Source organism: Bidens hawaiensis, unplaced genomic scaffold (assembly GCF_021521415.1).
Source record: "Bidens hawaiensis isolate Kalapana, Puna unplaced genomic scaffold, B.hawaiensis_p1.1 tig00031836_1, whole genome shotgun sequence".
Classification (NCBI taxonomy): Eukaryota; Viridiplantae; Streptophyta; class Magnoliopsida; order Asterales; family Asteraceae; genus Bidens; species Bidens hawaiensis.
In genome coordinates, this window is record NW_027495391.1 from 113,258 (window position 1) to 132,342 (window position 19,085).

Consider the following 19,085-nt stretch of genomic DNA (forward strand, 5'->3'; position numbering starts at 1 on the left):
ATCCAAATCTCTCACCTTCATTTGACCTTAACGGAAAGTATTTCCGTGACATTCTATTATTGTCACGAACAATAATTTGATAATCAAGCATAAGATCGATTACACGAGAAAGAAGAAGACCAAGAGACCAAGAGAGGAGGAAATATTCGCAATTCATCAATAGTAACAAGTATTCCAACTTAAATTGACGGCCCTCATGTAACAACTATCTCAAATCAATCAATCAAAGATGGGGACAGTACAATAGTTTCAGATAATAAGATGCAAGAAGTCTTTCATGGAATTGACGTGAACATTTAAAATTCAATCAAGTTTAGCTTTCTTAATCAATAATAGAGAAATCATTGTTGAATTTTATGCAACAAATCCTTCCTGGAAATTACCAGAACATTTAAAGTCAATTAAGTTGAATAAACAATAGTAAGTTACTATCTCATATTACTGTTATATTATAGAGAATTAATTTGTGAGTTAGATAAGAATATCAGTGAATTGATATGAATCAACCGATGGTAAAGTTACTCCCTCATATTACCTCAATCGTTTTATTGTTCAGAATTTGTAATTCATTAGACACCATATCTGTGCAAAAAAATATCATAGATGGTGAGGCCATTGTTTCGGGGAATGCGAAATTTGAGCTCGGTTTCTTTAGCCCAGGCAGTTCGAAGCATCGATACCTGGGGATATGGTTCAAAAACACATCCCCTCGTGGGGTGATATGGGTGGCAAACCGTGAAACTCCACTTACGAACACCTTGGGCGTGGTCAATCTGGACAACCAAGGGATCCTGTCTATTTTTAATGGTGCTGGTAAGACCATTTGGTCATCCACCTCCTTTGTTTCCTTCACAAAGGTCAATCCCGTAGCACAACTTTTGGATACGGGTAATTTGGTAATTAAGGTTGCTAATAGTGTCATTTGGCAGAGTTTTGATTACCCTGGAGATACCTTGATATCAGACATGAAATTGGGGAAAAATTTCGTAACAGGAAGAGAGTTGTACTTGACATCATGGAGGAGTGCAGATGATCCTTCCACAGGCGAGTATACCCTCTCGTGCTCAATGGAGGAGGGCAGATATCCACAATTTTACATAAAGAAAGGTTCTATAATTGAAACAAGGATCGGGCCGTATGATGGTGTAGAGTTTGCAGGCTTGCCAAAGTATACTTCCAATCTCAACACAAAAGTACTGTTAGATATGGTTGTCCGTCAGCAAGTGAAGTATTTCTGGTATACTTCTAATCTCACCAAAATTTCATTCAAGTCTACTGTGAATCCTAGTGGCAAGCTTGAGGTCTCACGGCTAAATAACCAGAACCACGATTGGATGCAAGATCACACCACACCATTAGATTATTGTGACAACTATGGACTCTGTGGCCCATATGAAAGCTGTAGTACAACCACTTTTCCTGCTTGTAAGTGCTTGAAAGGATTTGAATTAAAAATCGCACAACTAAATTCTGGTAATCGGACTAGTGGATGTACACGCAGCATAGCCTTGGATTGTGGGCCTGAAGAGGGATTTCTAAAGTTTTCAAGCATGAAATTGCCAGATACACAGAATGCCGTGTATTATTTCAGCTTGAGTATCCAGGAATGTGAGGTAGCTTGCAAGGATAATTGCTCGTGCACCGCCTATGCAAATCCAAATACGACTGCAGGTGGAATCGGATGCTTGCTATGGTTTGGAGATTTGATTGACGTACGAGTGTACTCACAAAATGGGCAAGATCTTCATGTTAGGCTGGCGGCTATCGAATTATCAGGTATGCTAGTAGAAGTAAAGTACCAAATAATGCATCTCACTTTTAGTAAGTCTGATACATGGCTCATTAACAGAAATTAACATGGTCTCCCATTATAAAAGGAAAAGGATGCTTATCATGGCCATATCAACTTCATCAGCTTTGGTGCTTCTGTTTACGGTTGCGTATGCTTGTATAAGAAAAAATAGAAAGTCTCGGAAGAAAATTAGAGGTAAGCGGTATGCTCTTCATAAAAAGAATACCGATGTTCAAATTGAAGATCTGGAGGAGCTGCCGTTTTTTAGCTTAAATAAAATAGCAAAGGCTACAGATAATTTCAGCATAAATAATAAAATAGGAGAAGGTGGCTTTGGTCCTGTTTACAAGGTAACTTATTTTCAATCCGTAAAGAATTCATGTAGTATTAGTTTTAAAACAATTACCTTGATATCTCAGGGTGTGTTGGAAAATGGCCAAGAAGTTGCTATAAAGAGGCTATCAGAAACATCCAAACAAGGGCTTGATGAATTCAAGAATGAGGTCATTTGTATTGCAAAGCTTCAGCACCGGAATCTTGTGAAGCTTCTTGGATATTGTGTGCATGGAACTGAAATGATTTTGATTTATGAATACATGGCTAACAAAAGCTTGGACTCACTTTTATTTGGTTTGACTCACTTCTATCTCAATGCACCCATACTTTTAAATTCCACAACAGACACTAAATTATTATGTGGTTATCTTCCGCAGATGAAACCAGAAGTCAAACGCTTGACTGGCCTAAGCGTCTTAATATCATACATGGGATAGCTCGAGGTATCCTATATTTACATCAAGATTCCCGTCTCCAAATTATCCACAGAGATCTCAAGGCAGCTAATATTTTGCTGGACGACAGCATGAACCCTAAAATCTCTGACTTTGGTCTTGCTAGAAAGTTTTTAGGATCCGGTACTGCTGCTATGACAAAAAAAGTGGTTGGGACATAGTAAGAATCTAAAACCATAATTCATTAGAACAGTTTTTTTCATTAATTTTCCAAATTTATTCAATTTACTTTGCTGCAGCGGATATATTTCTCCAGAGTATGCGGTACACGGGCGATTCTCTATAAAGTCAGATGTATTTAGCTTTGGTGTATTGATGTTGGAAATAGTGAGTGGTAAGAAAAACAGAGGATTCTCTCACAAAGATCATAATGACAACCTTCTTGGACATGTATGTTATACCGATAGAGACCAAAACTAGTGTTTTCATATAGATAACACCTTTTGGGTATACTATACTTACCATATGTTTGGTCTGATTCAGGCATGGAGACTCTATAAAGAAGGCAGGGCCAGTGAAGTCATGGATGCAGCTATAAAAGGCTCGTGCAATGTCTCTGAAGTACTAAGGTCAATACATGTTGGGCTGCTATGTGTGCAACATAATGCAAATGATAGGCCAACTATGTTGTCGGTGGTTCTAATGCTTGTCAGTGAAAGCGTGTTGCCTGAACCTAAACAACCTGCTTTTTTCACTGGAGAGAACGACCGGGAAGTGCAGTCTGTGTCATCATTTGATGAAGAGATGATAACACAACTTTATGCTCGATAGAAACCACATCTTTATGTCAGATTTATTTTCTGGTTTAGGTTCAATTTTCTTGTTATGTCTTAAATCATCTTATTTTCTGGTTGTTGTGGAAGAAGATACTTACCAAATGGCCTTTCTTTGCTACGCATTAGGTGTTTATTGGTTTATTATTGGGGGTTTGTGGCATATGTAAAAACTGATGTATTTGGAGCACGGAAGTATAAGAGTCAAAAATCTAAACAATTTAAAGTTTAGTTCTCTAAATAATACTTGATAGAAATTATTAATAATACAACAATGTCAAACTCAATCTTAGCATATGAAATTCAGAATTTAGGCAGCTTAAATGCATATTTGTGAAGCAATTAACATGTGCACTGACGGTAAGACATGTTTGTATGAAATGATCATTGTATCACAACTCCATATCATCTTTGTATTGTTGATTATGTACCATAGGGATGACAATGAGTCGGCGTTGAGAAGGGTTTAGGTAACCCAACTCCATAACTGATTATAAAGTCTTATCCAAAACCCAACCTAAACCCTTGTATCGGGTAATTACCCAAGATTATAGACATTAGCAAGAATTAAAATGTCTTGTGTAACATAACACTTAGCAAGAATTAAACTTTGACAGGAACTTTAATTCATCTATCTTGAATTTATTTACAGCAAAGAATTTGTTATGAACTGATTAATCACTTGGTCATGGCAACAACCTTAAATGTGACAGTGATTGCGTGTTAAGAATACTTTAGGGTTAAAAAGGCTCTATATGGTTTAAAACAAGCTCCATTTCTATCTATTGTTGTCACAAGACAATGGCGTTTACATCAACTAGTTGTCAAATACACGTGCCTTAATGGTGATCTTAATGAAACGGTTTTCATGGAACACCTACCATGATTTAAGAATAATTTAGGGTTAAAAAGGCTCTATATGGTTTAAACAAGTTCCATTTCTATCTATTGTTGTCACAAGACAATGGCGTTTACATCAACTAGTTGTCAAATTCACGTTCCTTAATGGTGATCTTAATGAAACGGTTTTCATGGAACACCTACCATGGTTTAAGAATACTTTAGGGTTAAAAAAGGCTCTATATGGTTTAAAACAAGCTCCACGGCTTGGTTCCAACGACTAAGCGCAGATTTTCTTTCGCTAAGGTTTTGCGTGCACTCAAGCCGACACTTTCCTCTTTGTTTTTCTTAACACTGCATTCTTGAGTTTAATATACAAGAAAAAGAAATAATATGATTGGATAGAGGAAGAAAGGAAAAGAAATTATATACTTAAAAGGCATGCTCGAGTTAAAATAAAAGAAAAGAAAAGAAAGTGTTTATTACATTCTTGAGTTAGATTGGAAGGAAAATATAGAAAAAAAACTTGTAATTATACAATTATGTCCTAATAGCAACATGGAAAAAAAAATTAAGATAGGGTAAATTGGTAATATGGTAATGGGATATAAATTTTCCTTCACAATCCGACCATATTTGGCAGGAAAGTTTTGAAGGAAAAAAGGCTTATCTTTTCCTTCCATTCTCTTTCTTTTCTTTTAATGAAAAAATTCAAGAGTGAAAAAAAGAAAAATTTTCTTATTTTTTTTTTCAATCTCTTAAATAAAAAACTCAAAAGAATGCAATGTAAAGCTTTTCGCCTAAGGTGCCCTTTGTGTGTCAATAACTAATATGTGAAAACCATATCACTAGATGTCTTTAACCATCATACATTCACACCACAAATCGCTTCTTTGAATTCCCCCAATTAAATCATCATTTCAAGGGAATTTGCATATATAGAAGTGAGTGATTTAAAGAGGTCATTAAATTTATATTTTTAAAAGTAAAAAAAGTGGATCTGTTTAGGTCGGATCTCTCGCCCACATGGCCACATACTAATAACGTGCGACCTGCTTTGCAAGTACGCAATGTTATGGACTGAAACCATTGCAAGGTATGGGACTTGTCCCACATCGTTGTATTGGCAACTGATGTGGGGTTTATAAAGCAAATGGGTTCTCTCACTTATCAGACTAGTCTTTTGGGTTGAGTTCTTTTGTTTGGCTTGTAACATTGGTATCAGAGCCAACCTCGAAGTGGTGGCCCACGGAGTGGTGGCCAGGAGGAAGCAAGCCGTGACCAACGTGGCCGTGACCAACAAGTACTCGGAGTGGTGGCCTGGAGTGAGCCAGCCGTGACCAACATGGCCGTGACCAACGAGGACGTTGGCCCTTAAGGAGGGTGTATTGTTATGGACTGAAACCATTACAAGGTATGAGACTTGTCCCAAAAGACTAGTTTGATAGGTGAGGAACCCATTTGCCTTACAAACCCCGCATCAGTTGCCCGTACAACCGATGTGGGACAAGTCCCATACCTTGCAATGGTTTCAGTCCATAACAATACACCCTCCTTAAGGGCCAACGTCCTCGTTGGTCACGGCTGGCTCACTCCAGGCCACCACTCCGAGTCCTTGTCGGTTAAGGCCACGTTGGTCACGGCTGACTTCCTCCAGGCCACCACTCCACGGCCACCACTCTGAGGTTGGCTCTGATACCAATGTTACAAGGCAAACAGAAGAACTAAACCCAAAAGACTAGTCTGATAGGTGAGGGAACCCATTTCCCTTATAAACCCCACATCAGTTGCCAATACAACGATGTGGGACAAGTCCCATACCTTGCAATGGTTTCAGTCCATAACATTGCGTACTTGCAAAGCAGGTCTCACGTTATTGGTATGTGGCCATGTGGGCGAGAGATCCGACCTAAACAGATCCACGTTTTTTACTTTTAATAATATAAATTTAATAACCTCTTTAAATCACTCAGTTCTATATATGCAAATTCCCTTGAAATGATTATTTAATTGGGGAATTCAAAGAAGCGATTTGTGGTGTGAATGTATGATGGTTAAAGACATCTAGTGATATGGTTTTCATATATTAGTTATTGACACACAAAGGGCACCTTAGGCGAAAACCTTTACACTGCATTCTTTTGAGTTTTTTATTTAAGAGATTGAAAAAGAAAAGATAAGAAAATTTTTCTTTTTTCATTCTTGAGTTTTTTCATTAAAAGAAAAGAAAGAGAATGGAAGGAAAAAATAAGCCTTTTTTCCTTCGAAACTTTCCTGTCAAATATGGTCGAATTGTGAAAGAAAGTTTATATCCCATTACCATATTACCAATTTACCATATCTTAATTCTTTTTTCCATGTTGCTATGAGGACATAATTGTATAGTAACAAGTTTTTTTTCTATCTTTTCCTTCCAATCTAACTCAAGAATGTAATAAACGCTTTCTTTTCTTTTATTTTAACTCGAGAATTCCTTTTAAGTATATAATTTCTTTTCCTTTCTTCCTCTATCCAATCATATTATTTCTTTTTCTTTTATATTAAACTCAAGAATGCAGTGTTAAGAAAAACAAAGAGGAAAGTGTCGGCTTGAGTGCACGCAAAACCTTAGCAAAGGAAAATCTGCGCTAAGTCGTTGGAACCAAGACGTTGAGCTTGTTTTAAACCACATAGAGCCTTTTTTAACCCTAAAGTATTCTTAAACCATGGTAGGTGTTCCATGAAAACCGTTTCATTAAGATCACCATTAAGGAACGTGTATTTGACAACTAGTTGATGTAAATGTCATTGTCTTGTAACAACAATAGATAGAAATGGAGCTTGTTTTAAACCATATAGAGCCTTTTTAACCCTAAAGTATTCTTAAACCATGATAGGTGTTCCATGAAAACCGTTTCATTAAGATCATCATTAAGGAACGTGTATTTAACAACTAGTTGATGTAAACGCCATTGTCTTGTGACAACAATAGATAGAAATGGGAATTAATCTCTTTGGTTTGTTATTGTTCGCCAAGAACAAGCCATCGGTTGATTTTGTTTGTTCTCATGATTTCACTTGTGAAAAACGTTCAATTGTTTTAACATTCATATGGCATTTGGTTAAAGAATAAAAATTTCCACAAAAGAAATTAATTTTAATTTTTAAGGATCACACACGGTCAAGGGTATGTGGCGATGCTAGTGGTAGGAAAAACATGATGTCACTGTAAAGGTTCGGTGGAACAACGATTTTGCCAAATAATTAAGGTGAATATTGATGTTGTTTGCGGTGGTCATTAAAGTTGTTTTGATGGAATTTAGTTTTCGCACAAGATCGTATTTTAAATTTATAAAAGTGATTTCTACTAAGACAACGGCACACAAAATAGGCAAGTGTACATATCGTATATGTAGAATAGTATTGGTAAGAATCAAGTATTGATTTGTTGACACAAATATTTCTAATAATAAATCTTCATTTTAATTTAATCGAAGGAGATAACCATTTTGGGGTGATTTTTTAAACTTTTTAGGATAATATATATATATATATATATATATATATATATATATATATATATATATATATATATATATATATATATAATAGGTGAACAAGAAGAGAAACTCTAAATGAGTAGATCAATTATATGAAGGTTACCATCTAAAATCAAATAGATTATAATTAGATCTATAGTTTAGTCACACAACCTCTACTTGGTTGATTTAAGTATATTATAATTACACATTCCTTTAACATATGATTTCTTTAACTAGCATGATAACCTAAGCAATCGTGTTAACAATGTTATTTCATAATTATCAAAACTAGAGAAATAGATCATAGCTTATATCTCATGATTTCTAAGTACAATATAAAGATCCATGTTTTATCTTAGATAAATTATCAAGATATTCTTTTTACCATTTCTAGTCTCCAAGAACATGAGTGAATTATGAATGATTGTTAATCATCAATCTTGATTTATTGAGTTAAAGTGATAAAACATTTTGCATTAAAGGATAATTGCAAAATTACCATGAACTTTACTAGAACAAAATCACATATTTAATATAATCATCAAGTAAAATAAAGCTTCTTCATAGAAATTAGATGGTAAATAGAGTTTTAGCTCATGGTGAGAATAGTTATGAACATCAAAGGAGATAAAGATAACAAACAAATGATTAAACTAGAACAATCTAATCAAATATGGATGAATCTTCCTTCTTTAATGGTGATGGATGATGATGATGACCTTCAAGCCTTCAAACTCTTCACAAGATCTTCAATATGAGTATAAAGTGGGTGTTTTATAAGTGAAACTCGTGTCCAAGTGTTCAGCCGCATTAAATGCTCTCTTAGATCGTACATGCTGACTTACCATGGGGCGTGCTTTGTGAAGCACGGCCCCATGTTTTTGGGTGTCTGTTATATTTTCTTTTGTCTTTAATTTTCTGAAAGGTGACCACGGCCCAATGTTCCCTAAAACACGGCCCGTGTCCAACTGTCAAGTATTTTGTCTTTTCTTGCTTAGGAAAGCATGAGGGTGTGTTCCATGAAGCATGGGGGTGTGTTTTGCTGTTTTCTTGGGTTTTCTTTGATTTTTCTTCGCATTTTCATTTGTTTCTTCGTTTGAGGCTTGGATGTATCTGAAAATATATTTTAACATGATAAGTAGTTATTTGAGCCATATTATACGATAGAAGTTGCAGTTTTTAGAGATTATTTGATACTTAAAAGATGTATATTTTTATATACATCAAATATCTCAACATGGATGGATTGTTGGGGCATAATTTAGGTTAGGGGTGAGCATTTTGTCTCAAACACATGTACTCGTATCTGTACCATACTCGTACACGTATCGATTTAGCCTATTCGATTGTTACAGGTATCGGTACTTGTTTTTGTTGAATTTCGGTACATGCATACATTGCATGTTTGAAATATGTAGGGGTTTAATTGAGATTCTTCATATTTAATATATAAAAAATATTCTCCAACCGCATTATTATTGAACAAGTATCAAACGCTTCTTCAATATTAACTAATATAACATCCAAGAGTCGAACAAAAATATCACTTAAAGTCAGTGACCGGATTAAGGTTCTTCAATCGGCGACCAATATTTGGTACTTGTCACGTACATGTACTCGTACAGGTATCCAGACTAATTCCAGGTTGTTTTTTTACCCGTACATGTACCGGTTTCAAGATCGTCAGAGATTTTGTAAAAAAAAAACACAGATACTTATACCCATTTCGGTACAGGTATTGATAAACGTTTTTTTATTGATTTTCAGTACGAATACAATCAGATATAGATACGAATACATATATACGAGGACTTTACCAAACTCATCCATAAATTTTAGATATAGAATGGAACCTGAGGTTTAGTGGCGAAGTAATTATGAAAATCCATATAGTCGCTTGGTGGAATGTTGGGTCCACCATCATCCAAACGGAAATTCATCACCTAAGGCCAAAAATCTAAGATGGACTGATAATGGAAGAATCCGTTGGCCAACTTTTGAAAATAATTATGGAGCTTCAAATTAACGTTTGGGAGGGGGCGTTGACTTGGTCTGACGTTTGTCAATGGAATTGACTTGGTCAACTTCTAGAAAAGATGATCATTCAAACTCACTCATATGACGGAAATCTCATTCCTGGGAGAACGATAGAAATATATCTCCCTGGACAATGATATTTGGCTTTATATATTAATCTATAATAATCGATATCCGAAAAAAACAATTCAATGAATCGTGCATTGATATGAATCAAACTACAATATTACTCTCTTCTATTACCTTGTTCTTTCTCATGCTAAGAACGTCCTGTGCATCACTCGACACCATAGCTGTGCATCAAAACATCATTGATGGTGAGACCATTGTTTCAAGGAACTCAACGTTCGAGCTAGGCTTCTTTAGCCCTGGCAGTTCCAAAAACCGATACCTGGGGATATGGTATAAGAATAAGAACATGACACCCCAAGTCATTACATGGGTTGCTAACAGAGAAACTCCACTTATCGACACCAACGGGATAGTTAAATTGGACAGCCAAGGGATCCTGTTTCTTGTCAATGGAAATGGCACCACAATTTGGTCGTCCAACTCCTCGACATCTGGTGCACGAGTCAATCCCGTAGCACAACTCTTAGATACAGGCAATTTGGTAATTATGAGTGAAAACACAACTATCATATGGCAAAGTTTTGATTACCCTGGAGATACCTACTTACCAGGAATGAAGTTGGGGAAGAATTTCGTAACAGGAAGAGAAATGTTCGTGACATCATGGAGGAGTGCAGATGATCCTTCCCCAGGTGAGTACACAATAAGTTTTTCAATGGCTAAGGGTAACTATCAACAAGTACATATTAGAAAACGGTCTGTTATTGAAGGAAGGATTGGGCCGTATAATGGCATAGCCTTCGCTGGTGAGCCAATCTATAAAACTAACCCAGTTTATACATTCAACTATGATATGATTGTCACTGAAAATGAGATGTATTTTGTTCTAAATTTTAAGAGTGTCTACGAGTTGTTAAGGTTGATGGTAACTCCAAGTGGGAAGTATGAGGTCTGGCATCTAGATTTGCGCAAGCATGAATGGATGCAGGACCTCACATTTCCATCCGAAAAATGTGATACTTATGGACTATGTGGCCCTTATGGAATCTGTAATACCGTCACCTTTTCTACTTGTGGGTGCTTGAAAGGGTTTGAACTAAAAAACCCACGAGAAATCAGTGGTGATAACTGGAGTAGTGGTTGTAGACGAATTAGATCTTTGGATTGCGCACCTGAAGAGGGATTTCTAAAATTTTCAAGCCTAAAATTGCCAGACACTCAGAATGCTGTCTTCGATGTCAACCTGAGCCTTCAAGAATGTAAGGTTGCTTGTAAGAAAAACTGCTCATGCACTGCCTACACAAATCCAAACAACACTGTTGGTGGAGTCGGATGCTTGCTATGGTTTGGTGATTTGATCGATATGCGAGTTTACACATTAAATGGACAAGATATTTATGTTAGATTGGCTGCCTCAGAATTATTATGTAAGTAATAATTTGAAAAAATAATGCACTACATGTTTATGCAAAAGCAGTTTTATCTGATTACGTAGTTATTCATGCTTTTTAAGCTTCTCTTTCTAGATTTTACAATTAAACTATAAACTATATATATAAATATATATATATATATAACCATAGCATTGATTACACAAAATTTGACTTTAGTTTGTTTTAACTTAACTTGTAATTGTTACAGCAAATTTGTCAACGCCCATTATTGGTGGAAACCGTGGACCTCGTTCCAGATTCCCCAAAAAGAGACGATTAATTATTACAATAAGTTTGTCAACATTAGCAGGGTTGTTTGTGATAATAGCAATTTGCGTTTGGATTAAGAGAAATAGTAGAACAGATGTAGAACGAGAAGGCAAGTGAAATTGATCTAACTAATACCATTTAATCAGATGTTTGGAAATAAATTTTTGTCGTAACCATTTATACCTTCTACATGCAACAGCAAGGGTCCTAGAAAAAGATCATAACAGTAGCAGAAAGAAGGGAAGTATCGAGTTGCCGGTGTTTACTTTATCAACAATTTCTAGGGCAACCAATAAATTCTCTGACGACAACAAGCTTGGAGAAGGTGGATTTGGTCCGGTGTACAAGGTAATGAGGCTTGATGATAAACATCAATGCCCATGGTGAAAAAAAACTGTATGTCTAATAATGTTAAAATCATCCAGGGTGTACTAGAAGAAGCACAGGAGATTGCTGTAAAACGCCTTTCAAAGTCATCTAAACAAGGGCTTGATGAATTCAAGAATGAAGTTTTATGCATTGCTAAACTTCAGCATAGAAATCTTGTGAAGCTCTTAGGATACTGCATTCAAGGCGAGGAGACAATGCTGGTTTATGAATACATGCCTAACAAAAGCCTTGACTGGTTTATATTTGGTATGGTTCTCTTTCAAAACCAAAGAAGTAATTTATACAGTAGAGAAGGAATACAAATTTTTATAATTATCAACTTTTTTGCATAATCATCAGATGATTTAAGGAAGTCATTACTCAACTGGCCACAACGTTTCCACATTATCCATGGGATTGCCCGAGGTCTTCTTTATCTTCATCAAGATTCCCGTCTTAGAGTTGTACATAGGGATTTGAAAGCAGGAAATATTTTACTCGATCATGACATGAATCCAAAAATATCAGACTTTGGTTTGGCTAGAATGTTTGATGGACAAGAGAGCGAAGCAAATACAAAGAAAGTGGTGGGAACTTTGTAAGAATCCCCTCAACCTCCAGTTCTTTTATATTACATGCTATCTATTGATCATTTTCACAGTGTTATGTATATACCTTCTACACAGGGGCTACATTTCTCCGGAGTACGCAGCAAACGGTCTGTTCTCGGTTAAGTCTGATATTTTTAGCTATGGAGTTCTGGTGTTAGAGATTGTGAGCGGAAAGAAAAATAGAGGTTTTGTGCATGAACATGACCATGATGTTAACCTTCTTGGACACGTAAGTGTGTAGAATAGGATCATTCCATTGATGAATAGAACTAATCCGTGTTGGTTACCTGGTTTGTTTTAGGCTTGGAAACTTCACAAAGAAGGAAAGTCTCTTGATCTAACTGACATATCATTAGGTGAGTCATGGTCTATTCATGAAGTGTTGCGATCAATACACATTGGTTTATTATGTGTACAACATCGAGCGGAAGATAGACCTACCACAGCGGTTGTGGTTTCCATGTTGGCTGGTGAAGGATCACTACCTTCTCCCAAAAAACCTGCTTTCTTCATCCAGGGTAGTGAAAGTAATACTGTTGCAATTCGCCCATCATCAAATAATGGAGTGACAGTAAGTGAAATAGATGGCAGATAATGAGGTGAAATGGAAGATGCAAGTTATAGTACAAAAGTCTATACTAGGATGGGACTTGTATTCTCAAGTTGTAACTTAAATTGTCATTAAGAAAAATGTGCATGTTTTACATTTACAGTCGATATATCATTCACCATAACATAAGAATTTGATAAACCATGATTCAACTGAAGCAACTCAATCTGATTCAAACAAGGAGCAACTATACAAATTAACAATCTATCATCGAAATAAAGAAAACAAATTAACTTCATATATATCCTATAATTTCCTTCGGTTTGCATTTCACATTACTTTCCAAACAGTCTTAGCATTTAACTGGTAAAGTCACGAGCCCCTTTTATGTGTTTGTCACTCAAAATTTGTGTTACATACTTATGTCTCAATTCATTTTATTTCGCTTGTTGTGCGTCAGATTCATTAACAGTCCACAATTCCACTGCTTGGTTGCAATAGCATAATATGTTTCCATTGGCTCACTACAAAAACACTACAGTGTAGGCTCTTGTACAGTGTTCTACATGACATTCCCATCCTTATTGGAGTTTTAGTACATATTTGAGATCAATGGGATGTTTATTTCGTGTTAGTTTCCAGAAACATGTATCTCCTTGTAAAGTAAATTACAATTTAACACGCCATGGAAATGACCATATAGTGTAATGTGTTTTATTGTGTAAGGAATGGAAGGTATTACCATGAGATCAAGCCACCTGACACCTTGAATTTTCAACTAGTTTTTAAAATATATTTGGTTGGAGATCTGTCTACTAACGTCTTAGGCTGACTTTATATGTGTATTCAATTGCTATGTTAAATTCTACAATGGTTTGGTATTAGATGATGCGCACCGTGTTCATGGATCGACATCTGCTTCTTCTTCTTCTGTGCCTAGCTATACGCCATTTACAAACGGTGCACTTGCCTATATGCGTGTTGCTAGTTAGTCAATTAAGAATCATTTATATAAAATAAAATCAATCGTGTTAGTGATACAGCGGTAAAAACAATAACGAAGATCAAATCACGTTGATTCTGTGAATTCCCGTGATGAACTTCCAAAAACTCCCAAATCCCACTCAAACGTCGCGGGAAAATGAAGAGAAAAAATCTTTATTGATAAAATTCAAGTCTGACTTCTCACATTACATTAGCATAATATAAATAGACTTTCAAATTCGAAATGGGCCCAAAAAGACTATGTGCCAAACACAAACCCAAATATAAAAATATAAAAGCTGCTAAAAAACATAAAAATGCCCTTAACTTTATTTAGGAGGCATTTTTGGGTTTCGGACAAGGGAGAAACCGCCATACGTTGTTTGCCACAACGTGCCCCTCGTCTCAAGCTTCGATTTGACTGGTCATAGGCTTGAAACGGAGCTTTGTATGCCAAGTTATGCCCGTTTTCGTGGGCGACCTTTGGAAGCACGATCATGGGCCTCCAAATATAACATGGCACACTTTCAATACTTGGGCCTCCGTCAATTAGTCATAAAGGTTTTATATAGAATCGCCAAACCTCAACGGTTGAAATATAAAAAAAATATTTTGGACTAAGATTGAGTAAGTGGCTAAACCTCATGGACAAAAATAACACTTTACTCGAGATGAAAGATACATAAGCAGAAGTAGATCCATATGGGAAACAAAATTTATAGGAAAGTATAGTGTAAATTTTATCTTTCATCAACTCATAAAACTTTTGTCTGGTTAACCGCCTGGCACTCTATTTAACTTTTCAAGTTACATGCTATACAACATGACATAACTAGTAGGAAACTATCACATGTATATAAAAATATGGCACAAACACGTGCTTGCTATTGAGCATACAATTGTCTTATCATGTACTCATCATCCGTTGACATAAATTGAACTTCACTATGGCTTTCTCCTGTGAAAAAAAGCAGGTTGCTTAGGTTGAGGCAACACACCCTCGCTGACGACCATCAGAACTATTACTAAAAACATAGTTGGCCTATCTTCTGCACGATGTTGCACACACAATAATCCAACATGTGTTGCTTGTAGTACCTCATAGACGGCACATGAGTTATTTAAAGATGCGGTCATGAGTTCAATGGACTTATTATCTTTGTAAAGCCTCCATGCCTGAATTAGATCAAACATAGTGATGAATTATGAACAGAGGGTGTTACTTAGATAAGACACTGATTCCCACAATCTGTATCACTATAACGTACATGTCCTAATAGGTTGTCACTGTGATCTTCATGAGAGAATCCTCTTTTTTTTCTTACCATTCACTATCTCCAACACCAAATCTAAATACATCTGACGAGAATTTATCATGTACTACATATGTAACCACTGCAACCAAGTTACATGGTATAAATTAAAACATACCAATATTGTCTTTTTATTATCTTTTTATGGCAATATGATATAACATAGCATGGTTTAAAATTCTTACTATGTTCCCACCACTTTCTATTGTCTTGGTGGCGACAGCAGGCCCCGCAAACTTTCTAGCAAGGCCAAAGTTAAAGATTTTTGGGTTCATGTCACCGTCCAATAGAATAATACTAGCCTTCACATCTCTATGGATGATTTGAATGCGGGAATCTTGATGTAAATATAGAATACCTCGAGCTATCTCATGGATAATATAAAGTCGTCGAGGCCAATCAAGCATTGAACTTCTAGTTTCACTTGATATTCCATTGGTTGGCAAGAAAATTAATAACACTACTAATTAATTATGAAAAGTGCGATGAGATGGTAAAGAGTAAAACCAAATAGAAATGTGTCCAGGCTTTTGTCAGTCGTGTATTCATTAGTTAAAATCATTTCATTTCCATGAATGTGTAATAGCCAAGAAGATTCACAATATTTTGATGCTGAAGTTTGGCAATACAAATGACTTTATTCTTAAATTTATCAAGCCCTTGTTGGGATGTTTTTGAGAGCCTCTTCACGTTCGTCTTCCAGATCACGGTTTATTATGGTGTAGGTCCTTAGAAAGGATCTTACAACTACTTCTTGGATCAGTCCTTGTTATAAGCTAGCGGTAATCACTTATAATAACAAGGACGTCAGATCTAGTTGTGTTTGTTTTATTTGCTATATAAGGTAAGTTTTGGAGTTGGTGAAAAGATAAGGTAGAGAGAGAGAGAGAATGAGTTTGGATGTTTTCAAAAAGTTGTGTGTGTATGGCCATGCTTCCATATTTTATAGTGGAAAGAATGGCATGCATTCTTTCATTCCGTTAGCCCAATGAGCTTTGTTTACACATGGCCTTGGGCCCAAACATACATCCAAGATATACGAAAGCATACGAAATACAACGATAATTTTTCTAACAAATACAAAAGACATGCATATAAAATGGGCTACACAATCTCCCTCTAGTCTTTATCACCAACACCAAAACCAGCACCAGTTGCACCACCACCAACAACAGCAGCACCACTACCACCAACACCACCAGAACTAGAACCACCACCAGCACCACTCGAACCACCTGTATCAGATTGTCCTTTCTTCTTCTTTCTTTAATCCTCATCATCAGAGTTTTCCCAGTCTTTGAATACATTCTTAACTCGCCTTTTCAGATCAGCAGTTTCCTGATCTGATAAGGTTATGAGCTCAGAAGCTTCTTTGTACTTTTCAGCAAGGTCTTCATTGATCTTGATTTGAATCTCATTCAATTTGCTTTGTTCCTTGCTCTCAGCCTTTAACCTCTCTATCTCTGACTTGAGCTGGGCGATCTCAGTCCTTATTTTGTCTTCAATGTTGATTGAGGACTCTAGATCATTCTCCAAAGATGCAACCCCGAACTCTAGTCTTTTGACCTCCGCAGTTTATTCAACGAATGACAACGATTGATTGTTTATCAAACGTTGTTGGTTGTCCACTCGTAGCTGAAGGGTTGATATCAAGACCTCATGTCTTGCAATCTTCTCTTTATCAACCGCCATTTCCTTTTCAAGGCATATCAGCTGCCCTTTCTTTCTCGAGGCTCTCCATCTTATCTTTATGTTTCTTCCCAACATCAATCATCGCTTTCTCCCTTTTTGCCCTTTTCTTGTTCGATTCATCCAATTCTACAATCCTTTCTAGAATAGGATATGTGAACACGGGAGACTTTTGTGACTTGAAACTAGACAGAGGGGTGGGATATAGGATTTTTGGTCCGCTGGTTGAGGTGGAGTGTCTGATTGGGTTGGGTGAGTGATTAAGTGAATGGGCATGGTTATAGCTTGGGTTTGGTAGGTAGTGGGTTGAACTAAAGGTAAGGTTTGAGGTGGAAGGATTATAGATTAAGGTTGAGTTTGGGTTTGGGATTTGGAAAATGTAGGGAATGAAATGGTAAGTGGTAAGGAAGCGGGTGATGTTGTTGTGCTAGAAAACCTAAAGGGTGATTGTAGTGGGGAAAGGTACAAGGTGTGAGATGCGTGGAGAGGTTGAGGTTTGTTCTGGTGAGGTTATGGGTCGGTCAGGGGAGGTTGGGAAGTCTACGGGTGAGTGTTGTTGTTTTGGTGAAGGTTCTGGGCTTGGTGTAGGAGAGTCGTGAAGGTTTATTTTTAAGGGTTTGGATTGGGTTTGGTTTTAGGGACTTTAATTTGTTTCCATTTCATTTTCTCAATCTCACGGTGTAGGGTGGTTGGTGAGGCAACGTGTGGGTCTCGATGGGTTGTCTTGGGTGGTGTTGTAGATGTCTCTGTCCCTTGGCCCTAAGCCTTATTCATTTGAGAGGTCTTTCAGCCTCTTCTTCTTCCCTCTTCTTGTTGTTGGGAAGAGCCAGCAACAGAAGGATTGCTGGAGGTCTTCCTCTTCTTCTTTTAAGCTTTCACAGCCCTTGTCATAGGCTTTCTCACTTCAACTTCAGGTCAGACTGATCAGTACTCTGCTCATTATCTCCTTTTTGTTCATAAATTGGTTTTGTTTCATTAAACAACCCAAATTTATGCCATTGCACCCTTCTTGAGTACCGGCAACTCATCTTAGAACCACTACTTAACATGTATTCAAATACATATTCTTTCACCATATTAGCATGGTGAGGCTAATATGGTGGTATCTCTACTCCATTCTCATCATATTCTTTCTCATAAACCGGTCTTGGTACTTTCAACCTCTTGTCATCGAGACATAATTATACAAATCTCGGACAAAGCATCCAACAACTTTCCAATCCTGCATTGGTATGCATGCACAGAAATATGAGCTTTGAGTAGTTGAATTTAACCTTGTTTATCAGGAATGCCATGAAACCAACCCAGTCCATTCTCAGACTATCAAACATCCCTTCAGATTTGACAGGAAGTGGACAATGATGGGAAAGAGGTACTTCCAGTAGTGTGAAAGATACTTCTTGTCACAAATTTTCAAATCAATATCATAACCCATCTTCTCCACACTCTCTAACCCTTCCTCTTTCTTTAACCTTTTTGTAGAAGTTATCAGAAGTATCTTTGATCCTTAATACTCTTCAAATGTCATCTTTTTCAATAACCAGCTTTTTCTCTGTCACCTTAGATGTAATGATCAACTTTCCACTTGTATCTTTAGTTTTCTTGGCACTTCCCCAGAATTCTTATATTCAACAAGTGTGTATCTAGGTCAGTAGTAATGGCATAGGAAAGTGCAGATTTTTTAAACCCTCTCTCATTGAAATGAAGATCTTGTGCTTGGGTTTTGTCAGGATCTCCAAAGGGGAAAACATGTTATGTTGCTATAAAATAGAATATAAGAAAACACATCAGTACCGATATAATCTGAAACAAAAATGATAACAATAGAAAAAGATTAAAACAGAACAGAAAAAATGAAAACTCAAAAACAATTAATTTTCAAAAATTTTCTAAGTACGGGAATCGCATTCGCAAGGAATGGTAATTGCAGTCGCACAAAATTCCAATCACAATTGCATTGCATAATGCGATTTTGAACAGACTACGATTGCGATTTTGGACTGGAATGCGATTGCGCTTCATATGATAATGTGATTGCGA

The 19,085-nt window shown here is 36.5% G+C and overlaps 2 protein-coding genes across 4 annotated transcripts; both read left to right on the forward strand.

The window, feature by feature from the left end:
- Positions 1-491: 491 nt before the first annotated feature.
- On the forward strand, positions 492-3,449 carry LOC143582663 (G-type lectin S-receptor-like serine/threonine-protein kinase At4g27290; the record flags this gene model as incomplete). Its single annotated transcript, XM_077065183.1, has 6 exons — positions 492-1,776; positions 1,850-2,142; positions 2,212-2,422; positions 2,506-2,743; positions 2,823-2,973; positions 3,067-3,449. Coding segments are annotated over 6 exons (2,466 nt in total), but the record flags the coding sequence as incomplete, so codon positions are not given.
- A 6,153-nt stretch (positions 3,450-9,602) lies between these two features.
- Positions 9,603-13,982, forward strand: LOC143582667 (G-type lectin S-receptor-like serine/threonine-protein kinase At4g27290). 3 transcript variants are annotated; one of them, XR_013144010.1, is made up of 7 exons: positions 9,603-11,253; positions 11,468-11,642; positions 11,733-11,877; positions 11,955-12,165; positions 12,259-12,485; positions 12,585-12,738; positions 12,811-12,992. XR_013144010.1 is itself a non-coding variant. In XM_077065185.1 (7 exons), exons 1-7 carry the CDS (start codon positions 9,963-9,965, stop codon positions 13,102-13,104), a joined length of 2,508 nt encoding a protein of 835 aa, XP_076921300.1. In that variant the 5' UTR covers positions 9,603-9,962; the 3' UTR covers positions 13,105-13,982. The 3 variants fall into 3 exon arrangements, 2 of the variants coding, with proteins under 2 accessions (XP_076921300.1, XP_076921301.1); XM_077065185.1 differs by having other exon boundaries at positions 12,259-12,496; positions 12,811-13,982; XM_077065186.1 differs by having other exon boundaries at positions 12,585-12,953.
- The last annotated feature ends 5,103 nt before the right edge of the window (positions 13,983-19,085 follow it).

Excerpts from the sequence above, each read along its gene's own strand:
- LOC143582667 (XM_077065185.1), top strand. The coding sequence starts at position 9,963 with ATGAATCAAACTACAATATTACTCTCTTCTATTACCTTGTTCTTTCTC. Across the intron at positions 11,643-11,732 it reads GATGTAGAACGAGAAGGCAA|GGTCCTAGAAAAAGATCATA; the intron begins GTGAAATTGATC and ends TGCAACAGCAAG. Across the intron at positions 12,497-12,584 it reads AAGAAAGTGGTGGGAACTTT|GGGCTACATTTCTCCGGAGT; the intron begins GTAAGAATCCCC and ends CCTTCTACACAG.